The 15,059-nt window shown below is 67.4% G+C and overlaps 1 protein-coding gene across 1 annotated transcript in view; it reads left to right on the top strand.

Annotated features, from left to right (window-relative positions):
• The first annotated feature begins 380 nt into the window (after nucleotides 1–380).
• HPSE (heparanase) overlaps nucleotides 381–15,059 on the top strand; it is a 28,082-nt gene continuing 13,403 nt past the window's right edge. The window contains exons 1-7 of the mRNA XM_054172526.1: nucleotides 381–413; nucleotides 705–904; nucleotides 6,264–6,409; nucleotides 10,552–10,674; nucleotides 11,469–11,642; nucleotides 12,676–12,847; nucleotides 13,819–13,866. Coding sequence (XP_054028501.1) covers nucleotides 381–413; nucleotides 705–904; nucleotides 6,264–6,409; nucleotides 10,552–10,674; nucleotides 11,469–11,642; nucleotides 12,676–12,847; nucleotides 13,819–13,866 — 896 coding nt within the window. The remainder of the gene's footprint in view (nucleotides 414–704; nucleotides 905–6,263; nucleotides 6,410–10,551; nucleotides 10,675–11,468; nucleotides 11,643–12,675; nucleotides 12,848–13,818; nucleotides 13,867–15,059) is intronic.

The raw sequence follows: 15,059 nt of genomic DNA, 5'->3' as shown, positions 1-15,059 counted from the left end.
GCCTCCCCAGTGCTGAGCCCAGGGGCACAATCCCTGCCCTGCTCCTGCTGCCCACACCACTGCTGCTCCAGCCCAGGCTGCTGCTGCCCTCCTTGCCCCCCTGCCCACCCCCTGCCTCCTCTCCAGCTGCTGCCACCCAGCACCCCCAGGGCTTGCTCTGCTGCCCACTTTCCAGCCCCTCTGCCCCCAGCCTGCAGCCTTCCTGGGGTGGCTGTGCCCCAGGCTCAGGCCCCAGCCCTTGGCCTTCTTGAGCCTCCTGCAGCTGAGCTCAGCCCTGGCTGCAGCCTGCCCTGGGGCCTCTGCAGAGCCTTCCTGCCCTCCAGCAGCACACAGCCTCCCAGCTTGCTGCCCCCTTCCCCAGGCTGCCTGGCTCCCCCCGCATGGAGACACTGACCAGAGCTGCCCCCAGCCCTGTGCCCTGCTGCCCTCCGTTGCCCTCCACACTGCCACAGAGCTGCCAGGGCCGGAAGGGACCTCAGGGATGCTGCAGTTCCAAGCTGCCCAAGGCAGCTCCCTGCTCAGCCTCCTCCTCTCCCGGGCCGGGTCCCTCCCCGCGGGGGAGGCAGAGGCTGCCCCGGGGCCGCCCTGGGCTGGGAGGTGCCGGCGGCGGCGCCGGGCGCGGAGCGGAGCGCAGGATGCCGCTGAGGCTGCTGCCGCTGCTGCCGCTGCTGCTGCTGCCCCTGCTGCTGCTGCCGGTGCCGCAGGTGCCGGTGGAGCCGGTGGAGCCGGTGGTGCCGGTGGAGCCGGTGGTACCGGAGGCGCCGGAGGTGCCGGGCGGGCAGCGGGCGGCGGAGCTGCGGCTGGGGCTGGGGGGCAGCCCGCTGAGGGAGGTCAGCCCCGCGTTCCTCTCCCTCACCCTGGACGCCAGCCTGGCCAGAGACCCTCGATATGTGGCACTGCTCAGGTGAGCTGCCCCCCGCCGCCCCCCGCCGCCCCCCGCCGCGGCCAACCGCGCCCGGGGAGGGAGGAGACACCGGAGGGGTCCGCACGGAGCAGGGGAGGGGGAGCGGAGGGACCCGGAGGGGGTGGGCAGGGGAAGGGGCTGGGGAGACCCAGGAGACCCCAGCCCTGGAGCAGAGGGGACCCAGGAGACCCCAGCCCTGGAGCAGAGGGGACCCAGGAGACCCCAGCCCTGGAGCAGAGTTACCCAGGAGACCCCAGCCCTGGAGCAGAGGGATCCAGGAGACCCCAGCCCTGGAGCAGAGTTACCCAGGAGACCCCAGCCCTGGAGCAGACTGACCCAGGAGACCCCAGCCCTGGAGCAGAGGGACCCAGGAGACCCCAGCCCTGGAGCAGAGGGGACCCAGGAGACCCCAGCCCTGGAGCAGAGGGACCCAGGAGACCCCAGCCCTGGAGCAGAGGGGACCCAGGAGACCCCAGCCCTGGAGCAGAGTTACCCAGGAGACCCCAGCCCTGGAGCAGAGGGATCCAGGAGACCCCAGCCCTGGAGCAGAGTTACCCAGGAGACCCCAGCCCTGGAGCAGACTGACCCAGGAGACCCCAGCCCTGGAGGAGAGGGGACCCAGGAGACCCCAGCCCTGGAGCAGACTGACCCAGGAGACCCCAGCCCTGGAGGAGAGGGGATCCAGGAGACCCCAGCCCTAGAGCAGAGGGGATCCAGGAGACCCCAGCCCTGGAGGAGAGGGACCCAGGAGACCCCAGCCCTGGAGGAGAGGGGATCCAGGAGACCCCAGCCCTAGAGCAGAGGGGATCCAGGAGACCCCAGCCCTGGAGGAGAGGGACCCAGGAGACCCCAGCCCTGGAGCAGAGGGGACCCAGGAGACCCCAGCCCTGGAGCAGACTGACCCAGGAGACCCCAGCCCTGGAGCAGAGAGGACCCAGGAGACCCCAGCCCTGGAGGAGAGGGACCCAGGAGACCCCAGCCCTGGAGCAGAGGGGACCCAGGAGACCCCAGCCCTGGAGCAGAGGGACCCAGGAGACCCCAGCCCTGGAGCAGAGGGGATCCAGGAGACCCCAGCCCTGGAGCAGAGGGACCCAGGAGACCCCAGCCCTGGAGCAGAGGGGACCCAGGAGACCCCAGCCCTGGAGGAGAGGGGATCCAGGAGACCCCAGCCCTGGAGCAGAGGGACCCAGGAGACCCCAGCCCTGGAGGAGAGGGGATCCAGGAGACCCCAGCCCTGGAGGAGAGGGACCCAGGAGACCCCAGCCCTGGAGCAGAGGGGACCCAGGAGACCCCAGCCCTGGAGCAGAGGGGACCCAGGAGACCCCAGCCCTGGAGGAGAGGGATCCAGGAGACCCCAGCCCTGGAGGATGTGGAACCCAGGGCTGGAGGAGGAAGAGGCCAGGGCTGGAGGAGAGGGATCCCAGGGCTGGAGGAGAGGGATCCCAGGGCTGGAGGAGAGGGAGCCCAGGGCTGGAGGAGAGGGATCCCAGGGCTGGAGGAGAGGGAGCCCAGGGCTGGAGGAGAGGGATCCCAGGGCTGGAGGAGAGGGAGCCCAGGGCTGGAGGAGAGGGATCCCAGGGCTGGAGGAGAGGGAGCCCAGGGCTGGAGGAGAGGGAAGCCAGGGCTGGAGGAGAGGGAAGCCAGGGCTGGAGGAGAGGGAAGCCAGGGCTGGAGGAGAGGGAAGCCAGGGCTGGAGGAGAGGGATCCCAGGGCTGGAGGAGAGGGAGCCCAGGGCTGGAGGAGAGGGAGCCCAGGGCTGGAGGAGAGGGAGCCCAGGGCTGGAGCAGAGGGATCCCAGGGCTGGAGGAGAGGGAAGCCAGGGCTGGAGGAGAGGGAGCCCAGGGCTGGAGGAGAGGGAGCCCAGGGCTGGAGGAGAGGGAGCCCAGGGCTGGAGCAGAGGGATCCCAGGGCTGGAGGAGAGGGAAGCCAGGGCTGGAGGAGAGGGAGCCCAGGGCTGGAGGAGAGGGAGCCCAGGGCTGGAGGAGAGGGATCCCCACCCTGCTGAGGAGGTAACTGAAAGCAGCCCTGGGAGAAGCCTCTCAGTGAGCAGAGCAAGGAAGGGAAGGGCTGGGGGTTGGGGGGCTGGGGGCTGGCAGTGAGGTGACCACCAGAGGGGTGCCCTCAGGGAGCTCTCTCTAATTCTCCCCTCCCCACCTGTCTGAGCCCTGGGTGCAGCCCCGAGGGGCTCCTCCTGCCCTGCCTTCCCCTCCTGCCACCACTTGCAGCTGTTCCTCGCAGCCAGGGTGGGAGGAGAGGCTCAGGAGCTGACCTCAGCAGCTGGGGGTCAGGCTGGGGGCAGCCCCCTCCCCCCTGAGCAGGGGGCAGTGCTTGGTGGCCTCTAACCTGCTGTCTGTGCTCCCCAGCAGGCAGAGCTGGCACACAGCCTGAGTCCTCCCCTGCCTGGGGCAGCCAGGGACACCCTGCACAGGCACTGCAGCACTGCAGCCAGCTCTGGGGTCCCAGCACAGGGACCTGGAGAGGCCACAGAGCAGGCCACAGAGATGCTCAGAGGCTGCAGAGCCTCCCTGTGGGGCCAGGCTGGGAGAGCTGGGGCTGATGGAGACAGAAGAGAAGGCTCCAGGCAGACCTCAGAGCAGCTTCCAGTCCCTGCAGGGCTCCAGGAGGGCTGGGGAGGGACTCTGGCCAAGGCCCTGAGCAGCCTGGGGCTGGGGGGAGCTGTCCCTGCCCCTGGCAGGGGCTTGGAGCTGGCTGAGCTCTGAGCTCCCTTCCCACCCAACCCCTTCTGGGATTGCAAGCCCCAGAGGCAGAGCTTCTGTCCCCCTCCCAAGCTGCTTGGCTGAGGCTGGGGTCTGTGCCATGCTGTGCCTCAGCCTCTCTTGGCTGCCAGAGTGCTGGCACTGCTGGGAGCTGGCAGTGCTGGCAGCTGGCAGTGCTGGCAGCTGGAAGTGCTGGGAGCTGGCAGTGCTGGGAGCTGGCAGTGCTGGCAGCTGGCAGTGCTGGCAGCTGGCACTGCTGGGAGCTGGCACTGCTGGGAGCTGGCAGTGCTGGGAGCTGGCAGTGCTGGGAGCTGGCACTGCTGGGAGCTGGCACTGCTGGGAGCTGGCAGTGCTGGCAGCTGGCAGTGCTGGCAGCTGGCACTGCTGGCAGCTGGCAGTGCTGGCAGCTGGCACTGCTGGGAGCTGGCACTGCTGGGAGCTGGCAGTGCTGGCAGCTGGCAGTGCTGGCAGCTGGCAGTGCTGGGAGCTGGCAGTGCTGGGAGCTGGCAGTGCTGGCAGCTGGCAGTGCTGGGAGCTGGCAGTGCTGGCAGCTGGCAGTGCTGGGAGCTGGCAGTGCTGGGAGCTGGCAGTGCTGGCAGCTGGCACTGCTGGCAGCTGGCACTGCTGGGAGCTGGCAGTGCTGGCAGCTGGCAGTGCTGGCAGCTGGCAGTGCTGGCAGCTGGCACTGCTGGCAGCTGGCAGTGCTGGGAGCTGGCAGTGCTGGGAGCTGGCAGTGCTGGCAGCTGGCACTGCTGGCAGCTGGCAGTGCTGGGAGCTGGCAGTGCTGGCAGCTGGCAGTGCTGGGAGCTGGCAGTGCTGGCAGCTGGCAGTGCTGGCAGCTGGCACTGCTGGCAGCTGGCAGTGCTGGGAGCTGGCAGTGCTGGGAGCTGGCAGTGCTGGGAGCTGGCAGTGCTGGCAGCTGGCAGTGCTGGGAGCTGGCAGTGCTGGGAGCTGGCAGTGCTGGCAGCTGGCACTGCTGGCAGCTGGCAGTGCTGGGAGCTGGCAGTGCTGGGAGCTGGCAGTGCTGGGGGCTGGCACTGCTGGCAGCTGGCAGTGCTGGGAGCTGGCAGTGCTGGGAGCTGGCAGTGCTGGCAGCTGGCAGTGCTGGGAGCTGGCACTGCTGGGAGCTGGCAGTGCTGGGAGCTGGCACTGCTGGGAGCTGGCAGTGCTGGGAGCTGGCACTGCTGGGAGCTGGCACTGCTGGCAGCTGGCACTGCTGGCACCTGGCAGTGCTGGGAGCTGGCACTGCTGGCAGCTGGCAGTGCTGGGCTCAGGGCACTTTTGCATCCACTCTGTGCTTAGCTTGATGCAGGGTAGGGGACAGCACAAAAGGTCCCTGTGTGGGAGCCTTGCCTTGCTTTGTGCCCAGGATGGGACCCCCTGAGCAGGAGCAGCCTCAGAGCCTTGGGCAGGCTGAGAGCTGGGCAGGGAGGAAGCTGCTGAGGCTCAGGCAGCAGCAGAGCAGAGTCCTGCAGCTGCAGCAGCACAGCTTGGGAGGGGATCTGCTGCAGAGCAGCCCCAGGGAGGAGCAGCTGGCAGTGCTGCTGGGCAGCAAGCTCTGCATGGGGCAGCAAGGTGCCCTGGGGGCCAAGGAGGCCAAGGGGGTCCTGGGGGGCATCCAGCAGGGCCAGGGAGGTTCTGCTCCCCCTCTGCTCTGCCCTGCTGAGACCTCCCCTGCAAGATTGCCTCCAGCCCTGGGCTGCCCAGCTCAGGAGGGACAGGGAGCTGCTGCAGAGAGGCCAAGGCAGGCTGCAAGGCTGCTGAAGGGACTGCAGCACTGCCTGGGGAGGAGAGGCTGAGAGCCCTGGGGGTGCTGAGTGTGGAGAGCAGAAGGCTGAGAGGGAGCTGAGCAATGGCTCTCAGGAGCTGAGGGCTGGGGGGCAGGAAGGGAGGCACAGGGACAGCCTCTGCTCACTGTGCCCTGGCACAGGCCAAGGGGCAAGGGATGGAAAGTGCAGCCCAGGAGCTTCCAGCTCAGCATCAGGAGCAACTTCTTGGCTGGGAGGCTGCCAGAGGCCTGGAGCAGGCTGCCCAGAGAGGTTGTGGAGTCTCCTTCTGTGGAGCCTCTGCAGCCCTGGCTGGCTGTGTTCTGTGTGCCCTGGGCTGGATCCTCTGCTCCTGCTCTGCCAGGGGCTGCCACTGGAAGCTCTCCAGGGGTCCCTCCCAGCCCCCAGCACCCTGGGATGAGCTCCTGGGGTTTCCAGCTGCAGTTCAGTGTCTGCAGGGCAGCTGCAGGCAGGCTGGGCAGGGGCTGCTCAGAAGGGGCTGTGGGGACAGGAGGAGCAGCAAGGGGCTGGAGCTGGAGCAGGGCAGAGGTAGGTTGGAGCTGAGGAGGAAGTTCTGCACAGGGAGGCTGGAGAGACTCTGGCACAGGCTGCCCAGGGAGGTGCTGCAGGCTCCAGAGCTCCCTTCCAGCCCCTGGCATCCTGGCAGCTGTGCTCCCTGGGGCACCACCACTCTCACCAAGGCTCTCCTGGCTCCTTCAGCTGGCACAGGCCAGGGGCACAGGGGGGGTCAGGAGTGCCCTGAGCTTAGGGACTGCCCTCAGGTGCCCTGCCCCAGCTCTCCCCCTGCCAGCAGGGGCTGTGGTTTGCCTCTCCTGCAGCCACAGCCCTGCAGGGTCTCTTCTCTGCCTCCCTCAGCTCCCCCAGGCTGCGTGCCCTGGCCAGGGCCCTGGCCCCAGGCTTCCTGAGGTTTGGTGGCACCCAGACAGATTTCCTCATCTTTGACCCCCACAAGGATTCAACTCTGGAAGAAAAAACCCTCTGGGAGCTGCAGGCCCAGCAAGGTAAGGCTGAGCAGCAGCTTGTGGGGCAGCCTGGGGGCAGGGGGTGGCCTGGGTGCCAGCTGTGGGGCCCCAGGAGCAGCTCAGCCCTGCTGGCCTCCATGCAGAGGACATGCAGGCAGCTGCAGCCAGCTCCTGGGGAGGCCTTGGCCAGCTGGGGGGAGGTCAGGAGGGGACAGGGAGCTCCTGGTCAGCCCAGAGGTGGTGGCACTGCCCCCTTTGCCACCCTGTGCCCCCTGCTGCAGCCTGGCAGCTTCCCCTGCTGCCCCCTTGAGAGCTTCTGCTGCCCCCTTGGCAGCTTCCCCTGCTGCCCCCTTGGGAGCTTCCCCTGCTGCCCCCTTGGGAGCTTCTGCTGCCCCCTTGGCAGCTTCCCCTGCTGCCCCCTTGGCAGCTTCTGCTGCCCCTTTGGCAGCTTCCCCTGCTGCCCCCTTGGGAGCTTCCCCTGCTGCCCCCTTGGCAGCTTCCCCTGCTGCCCCCTTGGGAGCTTCTGCTGCCCCCTTGGGAGCTTCTGCTGCCTCCTTGGCAGCTTCCCCTGCTGCCCCCTTGGGAGCTTCTGCTGCCCCCTTGGGAGCTTCTGCTGCCCCCTTGGCAGCTTCCCCTGCTGCCCCCTTGGCAGCTTCCCCTGCTGCCCCCATGGGAGCTTCTGCTGCCCCCTTGGCAGCTTCCCCTGCTGCCCCCTTGAGAGCTTCTGCTGCCCCCTTGAGAGCTTCCCCTGCTGCCCCCTTGGCAGCTTCCCCTGCTGCCTCCTTGGGAGCTTCCCCTGCTGCCCCCTTGGCAGCTTCCCCTGCTGCCTCCTTGGGAGCTTCCCCTGCTGCCTCCTTGGCAGCTTCCCCTGCTGCCCCCTTGGGAGCTTCTGCTGCCCCCTTGGCAGCTTCCCCTTCTGCCCCTTCCCCTGCTGCCCCCTTGGGAGCTTCTGCTGCCCCCTTGGCAGCTTCCCCTGCTGCCCCCTTGGCAGCTTCTGCTGCCCCCTTGGGAGCTTCTCCTGCTGCCCCCTTGGCAGCTTCCCCTGCTGCCCCCTTGGGAGCTTCTGCTGCCCCCTTGGCAGCTTCCCCTGCTGCCCCCTTGGGAGCTTCTGCTGCCCCCATGGGAGCTTCTGCTGCCCCCTTGGGAGCTTCCCCTGCTGCCCCCTTGGCAGCTTCCCCTGCTGCCCCCTTGAAAGCTTCTGCTGCCCCCTTGGCAGCTTCCCCTGCTGCCCCTTCCCCTGCTGCCCCCTTGGCAGCTTCCCCTGCTGCCCCTTCCCCTGCTGCCCCCTTGGGAGCTTCCCCTGCTGCCCCTTCCCCTGCTGCCTGGCACAGCCAAGGACAGCTCCAGGGCTGTGGTTTCTCTGTGCCAGTGCAGTCAGAGGTGGAAGGCAGGAGCTGGGGAGGGCAGAGCCTTAGGGGCCCGTCCTGGGAGGGGGTTGAGCTGGGGAGGTGCCCTCTGCCCTCCCCTCCCTGCACTGCCAGTGGCACTGGGGTGGAAGGCAGGTGGTGCTTTAACCCCTGCACTGCTGTGCTCCTCTCTGGGTGGCTCCAGCTCCTGGCCTCCTCTCCTGCTGGGGCTTGCTCCTGGTTTGCATGCCAAGGAGACACAGCCTTGCATCAGGGTGCCCTGACTCCTGCCAGCCTGGCTGCTGCAGCACTGGCACCATGCCCTGCCCCAGGCAGGGGGGCACAGGAAGGGCTGCTCCCTGGGGTGCTTATCTGCTCCTCAGGCAGCCAGGCCCTGGCAGCTGGCTGGCAGCAGCCTTCCTGCCTGGGGCTGCAGCTGGGAGAGCTCTCTGGGCTGTGTCTGCCCTGCTGGCAGCCTGCAGGAGCTGAGCTCAGCCTGCCCAGCACCTCACACTGCAGCAGCAATGCTGTGGGCAGCAGGAGCAGGGCAGGGGCTGGGCTCAGGGAGCTGCAGCCAGTGGAGAGGAGGAGGCTGAGCAGGGAGCTGCCTTGGGCAGCTTGGAACTGGAGCATCCCTGAGGTCCCTTCCAGCCCTGGCAGCTCTGTGGCAGTGTGGAGGGCAATGGAGGGCAGCAGGGCACAGGGCTGGGGGCAGCTCTGGTCAGTGTCTCCATGCGGGGGGAGCCAGGCAGCCTGGGGAAGGGGGCAGCAAGCTGGGAGGCTGTGTGCTGCTGGAGGGCAGGAAGGCTCTGCAGAGGCCCCAGGGCAGGCTGCAGCCAGGGCTGAGCTCAGCTGCAGGAGGCTCAACAAGGCCAAGGGCTGGGGCCTGAGCCTGGGGCACAGCCACCCCAGGAAGGCTGCAGGCTGGGGGCAGAGGGGCTGGAAAGTGGGCAGCAGAGCAAGCCCTGGGGGTGCTGGGTGGCAGCAGCTGGAGAGGAGGCAGGGGGTGGGCAGGGGGGCAAGGAGGGCAGCAGCAGCCTGGGCTGGAGCAGCAGTGGTGTGGGCAGCAGCAGCAGGGCAGGGATTGTGCCCCTGGGCTCAGCACTGGGGAGGCCACAGCTTGAGGGCTGGGCTCAGCTTTGGGCTCCTGGCTGCAAGGAGGAGGAAAAGCAGCTCCAGCTCACCCAGCAACAGCTGTGGCCAGTATGTGATCCTCTTCATCAGAGGGTAGGTGACCACCAGGCACAAGGAGGCTGCTCCCAGAAGGATGCTGCAGAAAGCACCAAGAGCTTTATTCTCTGCCCCCCTGCAGATCTCAAGAGACAGAGAAGCAGCAGGGAGGTGATGAACAACTCCCCAGGAGCCAGCACTGGGCCCTGGCAGCCCAGAGCCAGCCCTGTGCTGAGCTGCAGCCAGAGCAGGGAGAGAGCAGCACAGGGAGGGGATTCTGCCCCTCTGCTCTGCTCTGCTCAGCCCCCACCTGCAGCACTGCCTCCAGCTCTGGGGCCCCCAGCACAAGGACCTGGAGCTGCTGGAGAGGCTCCAGAGGAGGCCACAGAGATGCTCAGAGGCTGCAGAGCCTCTGCTGTGGGGCCAGGCTGGGAGAGCTGGGGCTGTGCAGCCTGGGGAGGAGAAGCTTTGCAGATGACCTCCAGCCTGAAGGGGGCTTCTCAGGGGGCACAGAGTTATTTCCTCTCTCCCTTTCCAGCCTCCCTTCACTCTGGCACAGGCAGCAACCAATTCTGAGCCCCAGGGTGGGGGGAAAGAAAAGCAAAGCAAACTCCAACAGACAACTCCCAGCTGCTGCAGGAAGCTCCTGCTCCAGCTCACAGCTCCTGCCCCAGCCCACAGCTCCTGCCCCAGCTCAGACCTTCTGTCCCAGCCCAGAGCTCCTGTCCCAGCTCACAGCTCCTGCCCCAGCCCAGAGCTCCTGCCCCAGCTCAGAGCTCCTGCCCCAGCCCAGAGCTCCTGCCCCAGCTCAGAGCTCCTGCCCCAGCCCACAGCTTCTGTCCCAGCCCAGAGCTTCTGTCCCAGCCCAGAGCTCCTGCCCCAGCTCAGAGCTCCTGCCCCAGCCCAGAGCTCCTGCCCCAGCCCAGAGCTTCTGTCCCAGCCCAGAGCTCCTGCCCCAGCCCACAGCTCCTGCCCCAGCTCACAGCTCCTGCCCCAGCTCAGAGCTCCTGCCCCAGCCCAAAGCTCCTGCCCCAGCCCAGAGCTTCTGCCCCAGCCCAGAGCTCCTGCCCCAGCCCAGAGCTCCTGCCCCAGCCCAGAGCTCCTGCCCCAGCTCACAGCTCCTGCCCCAGCCCAGAGCTCCTGTCCCAGCCCAGAGCTCCTGCCCCAGCTCACAGCTTCTGCCCCAGCTCACAGCTTCTGCCCCAGCCCAGAGCTCCTGCCCCAGCCCAGAGCTCCTGCCCCAGCTCACAGCTCCTGCCCCAGCTCAGAGCTCCTGCCCCAGCTCACAGCTTCCCTGTCCCAGCTCACAGCTTCCCTGCCCCAGCTCTGCAGCTCCTGCCCCAGCTCACAGCTTCCCTGTCCCAGCTCACAGCTTCCCTGCCCCAGCTCACAGCTTCCCTGTCCCAGCTCTGCAGCTTCCCTGCCCCAGCTCACAGCTCCTGCCCCAGCTCACAGCTCCTGCCCCAGCTCACAGCTTCTGCCCCAGCTCAGAGCTCCCTCTGCTCCCCCAGCTCAGAGCTCCCTCTGCTGCCCCAGCTCAGAGCTTCTGTCCCTCAGGTGCTGCTGTCCAAGGGTCACAGAAGCAGCTCTGAAGCCATCAGGTGGCAATGCTGGACCAGGAGGACAAAGTCTTCACCCTCTCTCCCTTCTTCTGCCCTGCAGGAGCTTGTGGCCCCAGGCCTGCATTTGCTGCCCTGCAGAGGCTGCTGCTGGCCCAGTGGCCCAGCCAGGAGCAGCTGCTGCTGGCAGAGCACAAGTGGAGGCAGCACAAGAACACCACCATCACAGGTGAGGCTCTGCTGGGGCTGAGAGCCAGGGGGCTGCAGGGAAATCAGCCTGGGGAAGAGGAGGCTGAGGGAGACCTCCTTGCTCTCTGCAGCTCCCTGAGAGGAGGCTGCAGCCAGGGGGGGTTGGGCTCTGCTCCCCAGGAACAAGGGCCAGGAGGAGAGGCAATGGCCTCAGGCTGCCCCAGGGGAGGCTCAGGTTGGAGAGGAGAAGAAACTTTTTCCCTGCAAGGGTTCTGCAAGCCTGGCCCAGGCTGCCCAGGGAGGGGGTTGGATGCTCATCCCTGGAGGGGTTGCAGAGCTGTGGTGCTGAGGCCATGGCTCAGCCCCAGCCTGGGCAGGGGCAGAGGATGGTTGGGGCTGGGTGAGCTCCAAGGGCTTCAGCATCCAAACCCCTTCCATGGTTGCAGATGTGTTGGCAGTCATGCAGTGCCTGCAGCTCTGCTGGGGGTGGGGAGTGTGGAGCAGAGGAGGCTGAGGGAGACCTCCTTGCTCTCTGCAGCTCCCTGAGAGGAGGCTGCAGCCAGGGGGGGTTGGGCTCTGCTCCCTCTGCTCAGGGGCTGGAAGGAGAGGCAGTGGCCTGCAGTGGTGCCAGGGCTGGGATGTTCCTGCCCCCTCAGCCACAGCAGTGCTGTGCTGCAGCAGGCTCCCCACCCCCTGCAGCCTGCTCCAGGCTCAGCTCTGACCTCCTGCTTGCAGCCCCAGGAGGGCTCAGCACAGGCAGCAGAGGCTGTGGCTCGGCCAGGGCTGGAGCAGCAGCAGGCAGGCTCCAGCTCCCCTCTCCCCCCCTGCCTGCAGGGCACACTCTGGACATCCTGCAGGGCTTTGCCAGCTGCTCAGGGCTGCAGCTCATCTTCGGGCTCAACGCTCTGCTGCGCAGGGAGGGCCTGCAGTGGGACAGCTCCAACGCCCAGGCCCTGCTGGGCTACTGCTGCTCCAGGGGCTACAACATCTCCTGGGAGCTGGGCAACGGTAAGTGGGCAGCCTGCTGGGCTAGGGGGTGTGGGGCAGGCTGGGGATGGAGTCTGCCTGGGCTCCAGCAAGGCCTTTGCCACCATCCCCCCCAGCAAGCTCCTGGCCAAGCTGTCAGCCCCTGGCTGGGACAGCAGCTCTGAGCTGGGTGAGGAACTGGCTGGAGGCTGAGCCCAGAGAGTGGTGGTGAATGGTGCCACAGCCAGCTGGCAGCCAGGCACCAGTGCTGTGCCCCAGGGAGCAGGGCTGGGCCCCAGCCTGATCAATATCTTCATTGATGATCTGGAGGAGGGGATGGAGTCCATCAGCAGGGAATGTGCAGCTGGCAGCAAGCTGGGGGCAGGAGCTGAGCTGTGAGAGGGCAGCAGAGCTCTGCAGAGGGACCTGGCCAGGCTGGGCAGAGGGGCAGAGGCCAAGGGCAGGAGATTGAACACAGCCAAGTGCCAGGGGCTGCACTTTGGCCACAGCAACCCCAGGCAGTGCCACAGGCTGGGGGCAGAGGGGCTGAGAGCAGCCAGGCAGAGAGGGACCTGGGGGTGCTGGGGGAGAGCAGCTGAAGAGGAGCCAGCAGTGTGCCCAGGGGGCCAAGAAGGCCAAGGGCAGCCTGGCCTGGGTCAGGCAGAGTGTGGCCAGCAGCAGCAGGGAAGTCCTTGTGCCCTGTGCTCAGCACTGCTGAGGCCACAGCTTGAGTCCTGTGTCCAGCTCTGGGCTCCTGAGGGTAGGAAAGAGGTTGAGCTGCTGGAAGGTGTCCAGAGAAGGGCAACAAAGCTGGGGAGGGGTCTGGGGCACAGGGCTGGGGAGGGGTCTGGGGCACAGCCCTGTGAGGAGAGGCTGAGGGAGCTGGGGTTGCTCAGCCTGCAGAAGAGGAGGCTCAGGGGAGACCTTCTTGCTCTCTGCAGCTCCCTGCAGGGAGGTAGGAGCCAGGGGGGTTGGGCTCTGCTCCCCGGCCCCCAGCCCCAGCACTCTGCAGCCCCCTTGCAGGAGGGGTGCACAGCCCTGCCCCAGGGGTGCTGAGCCCCGGTGTCTCCTGCAGAGCCCAACAGCTTCAGGAAGAAGTCTGGCACCGCCATCGATGGGCAGCAGCTGGGGAAGGACTTCCTGCACCTCCGGCGGCTGCTGGACAGCTCCGGCCGCTACCGGCAGGCAAAGCTCTACGGCCCCGACGTGGGGCAGCCCCACAAGCGCTCCCGGAGCCTGCTGAGGAGGTGAGAGCAGCTCCAGCGCCCCATGGGGCAGCCCCAAAGCGCTCCCGGAGCCTGCTGAGGAGCTGAGAGCAGCTCCAGCGCCCCATGGGGCAGCCCCAAAGCGCTCCCGGAGCCTGCTGAGGAGCTGAGAGCAGCTCCAGGTCCCCCTGGGGCAGCTCCAGGGCCCAATCAAGCAGCTGCAGGTCCCCAATGAGGCAGCTCCAGGCCCCAATGAGGCAGCTCCAGGCCCCAATGAGGCAGCTCCAGGTCCCAATGAGGCAGCTCCAGGTCCCAATGGAGCAGCTCCAGGGCCCAATGAGGCAGCTCCAGGGCCCAATCAAGCAGCTCCAGGTCCCCCTGGGGCAGCTCCAGGTCCCCATGGAGCAGCTCCAGGTCCCAATGGAGCAGCTCCAGGTCCCAATGAGGCAGCTCCAGGTCCCCATGGGGCAGCTCCAAGCCCCAGTTAGGAAGCTTCAGGCCCTAATTAGTTAGCTCCAGGTCCTTATTAAGGAGCTCCAAGCTCCAATTGGGCAGCTCCAGGTCCCAATGAGGCAGCTCCAGGTCCCCATGAGCAAGGTCCCGGTCCCCCTGGGGCAGCTCCAGGTCCCAATGAGGCAGCTCCAGGTCCCAATGGGGCAGCTCCAGGTCCCCCTGAGGCAGCTCCAGGTCCCCCTGGGGCAGCTCCAGGTCCCCCTGGGGCAGCTGCCTGGGGGAGAGGGGCAGGGGGCAGGGCAGCCAGGTGCCTCTGCAGCCAGGGGGAAGGGCTGCAGGAGTGGGGGGGATGCAATGCACTTCCCAGGCCACCCCCTGGGCCCTCTCTGCACCCCCTGGGGGTCTGCAGCTGCTGGCTCTGACAGGCTGCAGAGCAGCCCAGCCTGGGGGGAGAGGGGAGGGCTGTGGGAGGCAGCCTGGGGGGGTGTGGGAGGCTGCAGCTCCCCCCTGGAGCCTGCCCAGCCCCTGCCCTGCCCTGCATCCTCTCTGCTTGCTTGCAGCTTCCTGAAGTCCGGGGGCAAGGCCATCGATGCTGTCACCTGGCACCAGTAAGTGCCACTGGGGGCCCAGCAGCCCCCTGCCCCCTGCCTGCCCCCTGCCTGCTCCCCAGAGAGCCCAGCAGGGAGGAGGGGCTGCAAGAAGCCTTTCAGCCTTGCCTGGGGTGGCTCTGCTCAGAGGAAGAGAGGAGCTCAGCACAGCCTCAGAGGATGCCAGGGGCTGGAAGGGAGCTCTGGAGCCTGCAGCACCTCCCTGGGCAGCCTGTGCCAGAGTCTCTCCAGCCTCCCTGTGCAGAACTTCCTCCTCAGCTCCAACCTACTTCTGCCCTGCTCCAGCTCCAGCCCCTTGCTGCTCCTCCTGTCCCCACAGCCCCTTCTGAGCAGCCCCTGCCCAGCCTGCCTGCAGCTGCCCTGCAGACACTGAACTGCAGCTGGAAGGTCCCAGGAGCTCATCCCAGGGTGCTGGGAGCTGGAAGGGAGCCCTGGAGAGCTTCCAGTGGCAGCCCCTGGCAGAGCAGGAGCAGAGGATCCAGCCCAGGGCACACAGAACACAGCCAGCCAGGGCTGCAGAGGCTCCACAGAAGGAGACTCCACAACCTCTCTGGGCAGCCTGCTCCAGGCCTCTGGCAGCCTCCCAGCCAAGAAGTTGCTCCTGATGCTGAGCTGGAAGCTCCTGGGCTGCACTTTCCATCCCTTGCCCCTTGGCCTGTGCCAGGGCACAGTGAGCAGAGGCTGTCCCTGTGCCTCCCTTCCTGCCCCCCAGCCCTCAGCTCCTGAGAGCCATTGCTCAGCTCCCTCTCAGCCTTCTGCTCTCCACACTCAGCACCCCCAGGGCTCTCAGCCTCTCCTCCCCAGGCAGTGCTGCAGTCCCTTCAGCAGCCTTGCAGCCTGCCTTGGCCTCTCTGCAGCAGCTCCCTGTCCCTCCTGAGCTGGGCAGCCCAGGGCTGGAGGCAATCTTGCAGGGGAGGTCTCAGCAGGGCAGAGCAGAGGGGAGGCTCAGGTTGGAGAGGAGAAGAAACTTCTTCCCTGCAAGGGTTCTGCCAGCCTGGCCCAGGCTGCCCAGGGAGGTGGTGGAGTCTCCATCCCTGGAGGTGCTAGAACCAGAGGCAATGTCCTGAACTTGTGCCAGGGGAGGGTCAGGTTGGAGAGGAGGAAGAATCTCTCTGCTGCCAGAGTGGTCAGGGCCTGGCAGAGGCTGCCCAGGGGGTGGTGGAGTCCTCATGCCTGGAGGGGCTGCAGCAAGC

The sequence above is a fragment of the Dryobates pubescens genome, chromosome 24, assembly GCF_014839835.1.
Source record: "Dryobates pubescens isolate bDryPub1 chromosome 24, bDryPub1.pri, whole genome shotgun sequence".
In the NCBI taxonomy this organism is placed as follows: Eukaryota; Metazoa; Chordata; class Aves; order Piciformes; family Picidae; genus Dryobates; species Dryobates pubescens.
Note: the sequence above shows the minus strand (reverse complement) of the source record. Positions and strands in the feature narration are given on the sequence as shown.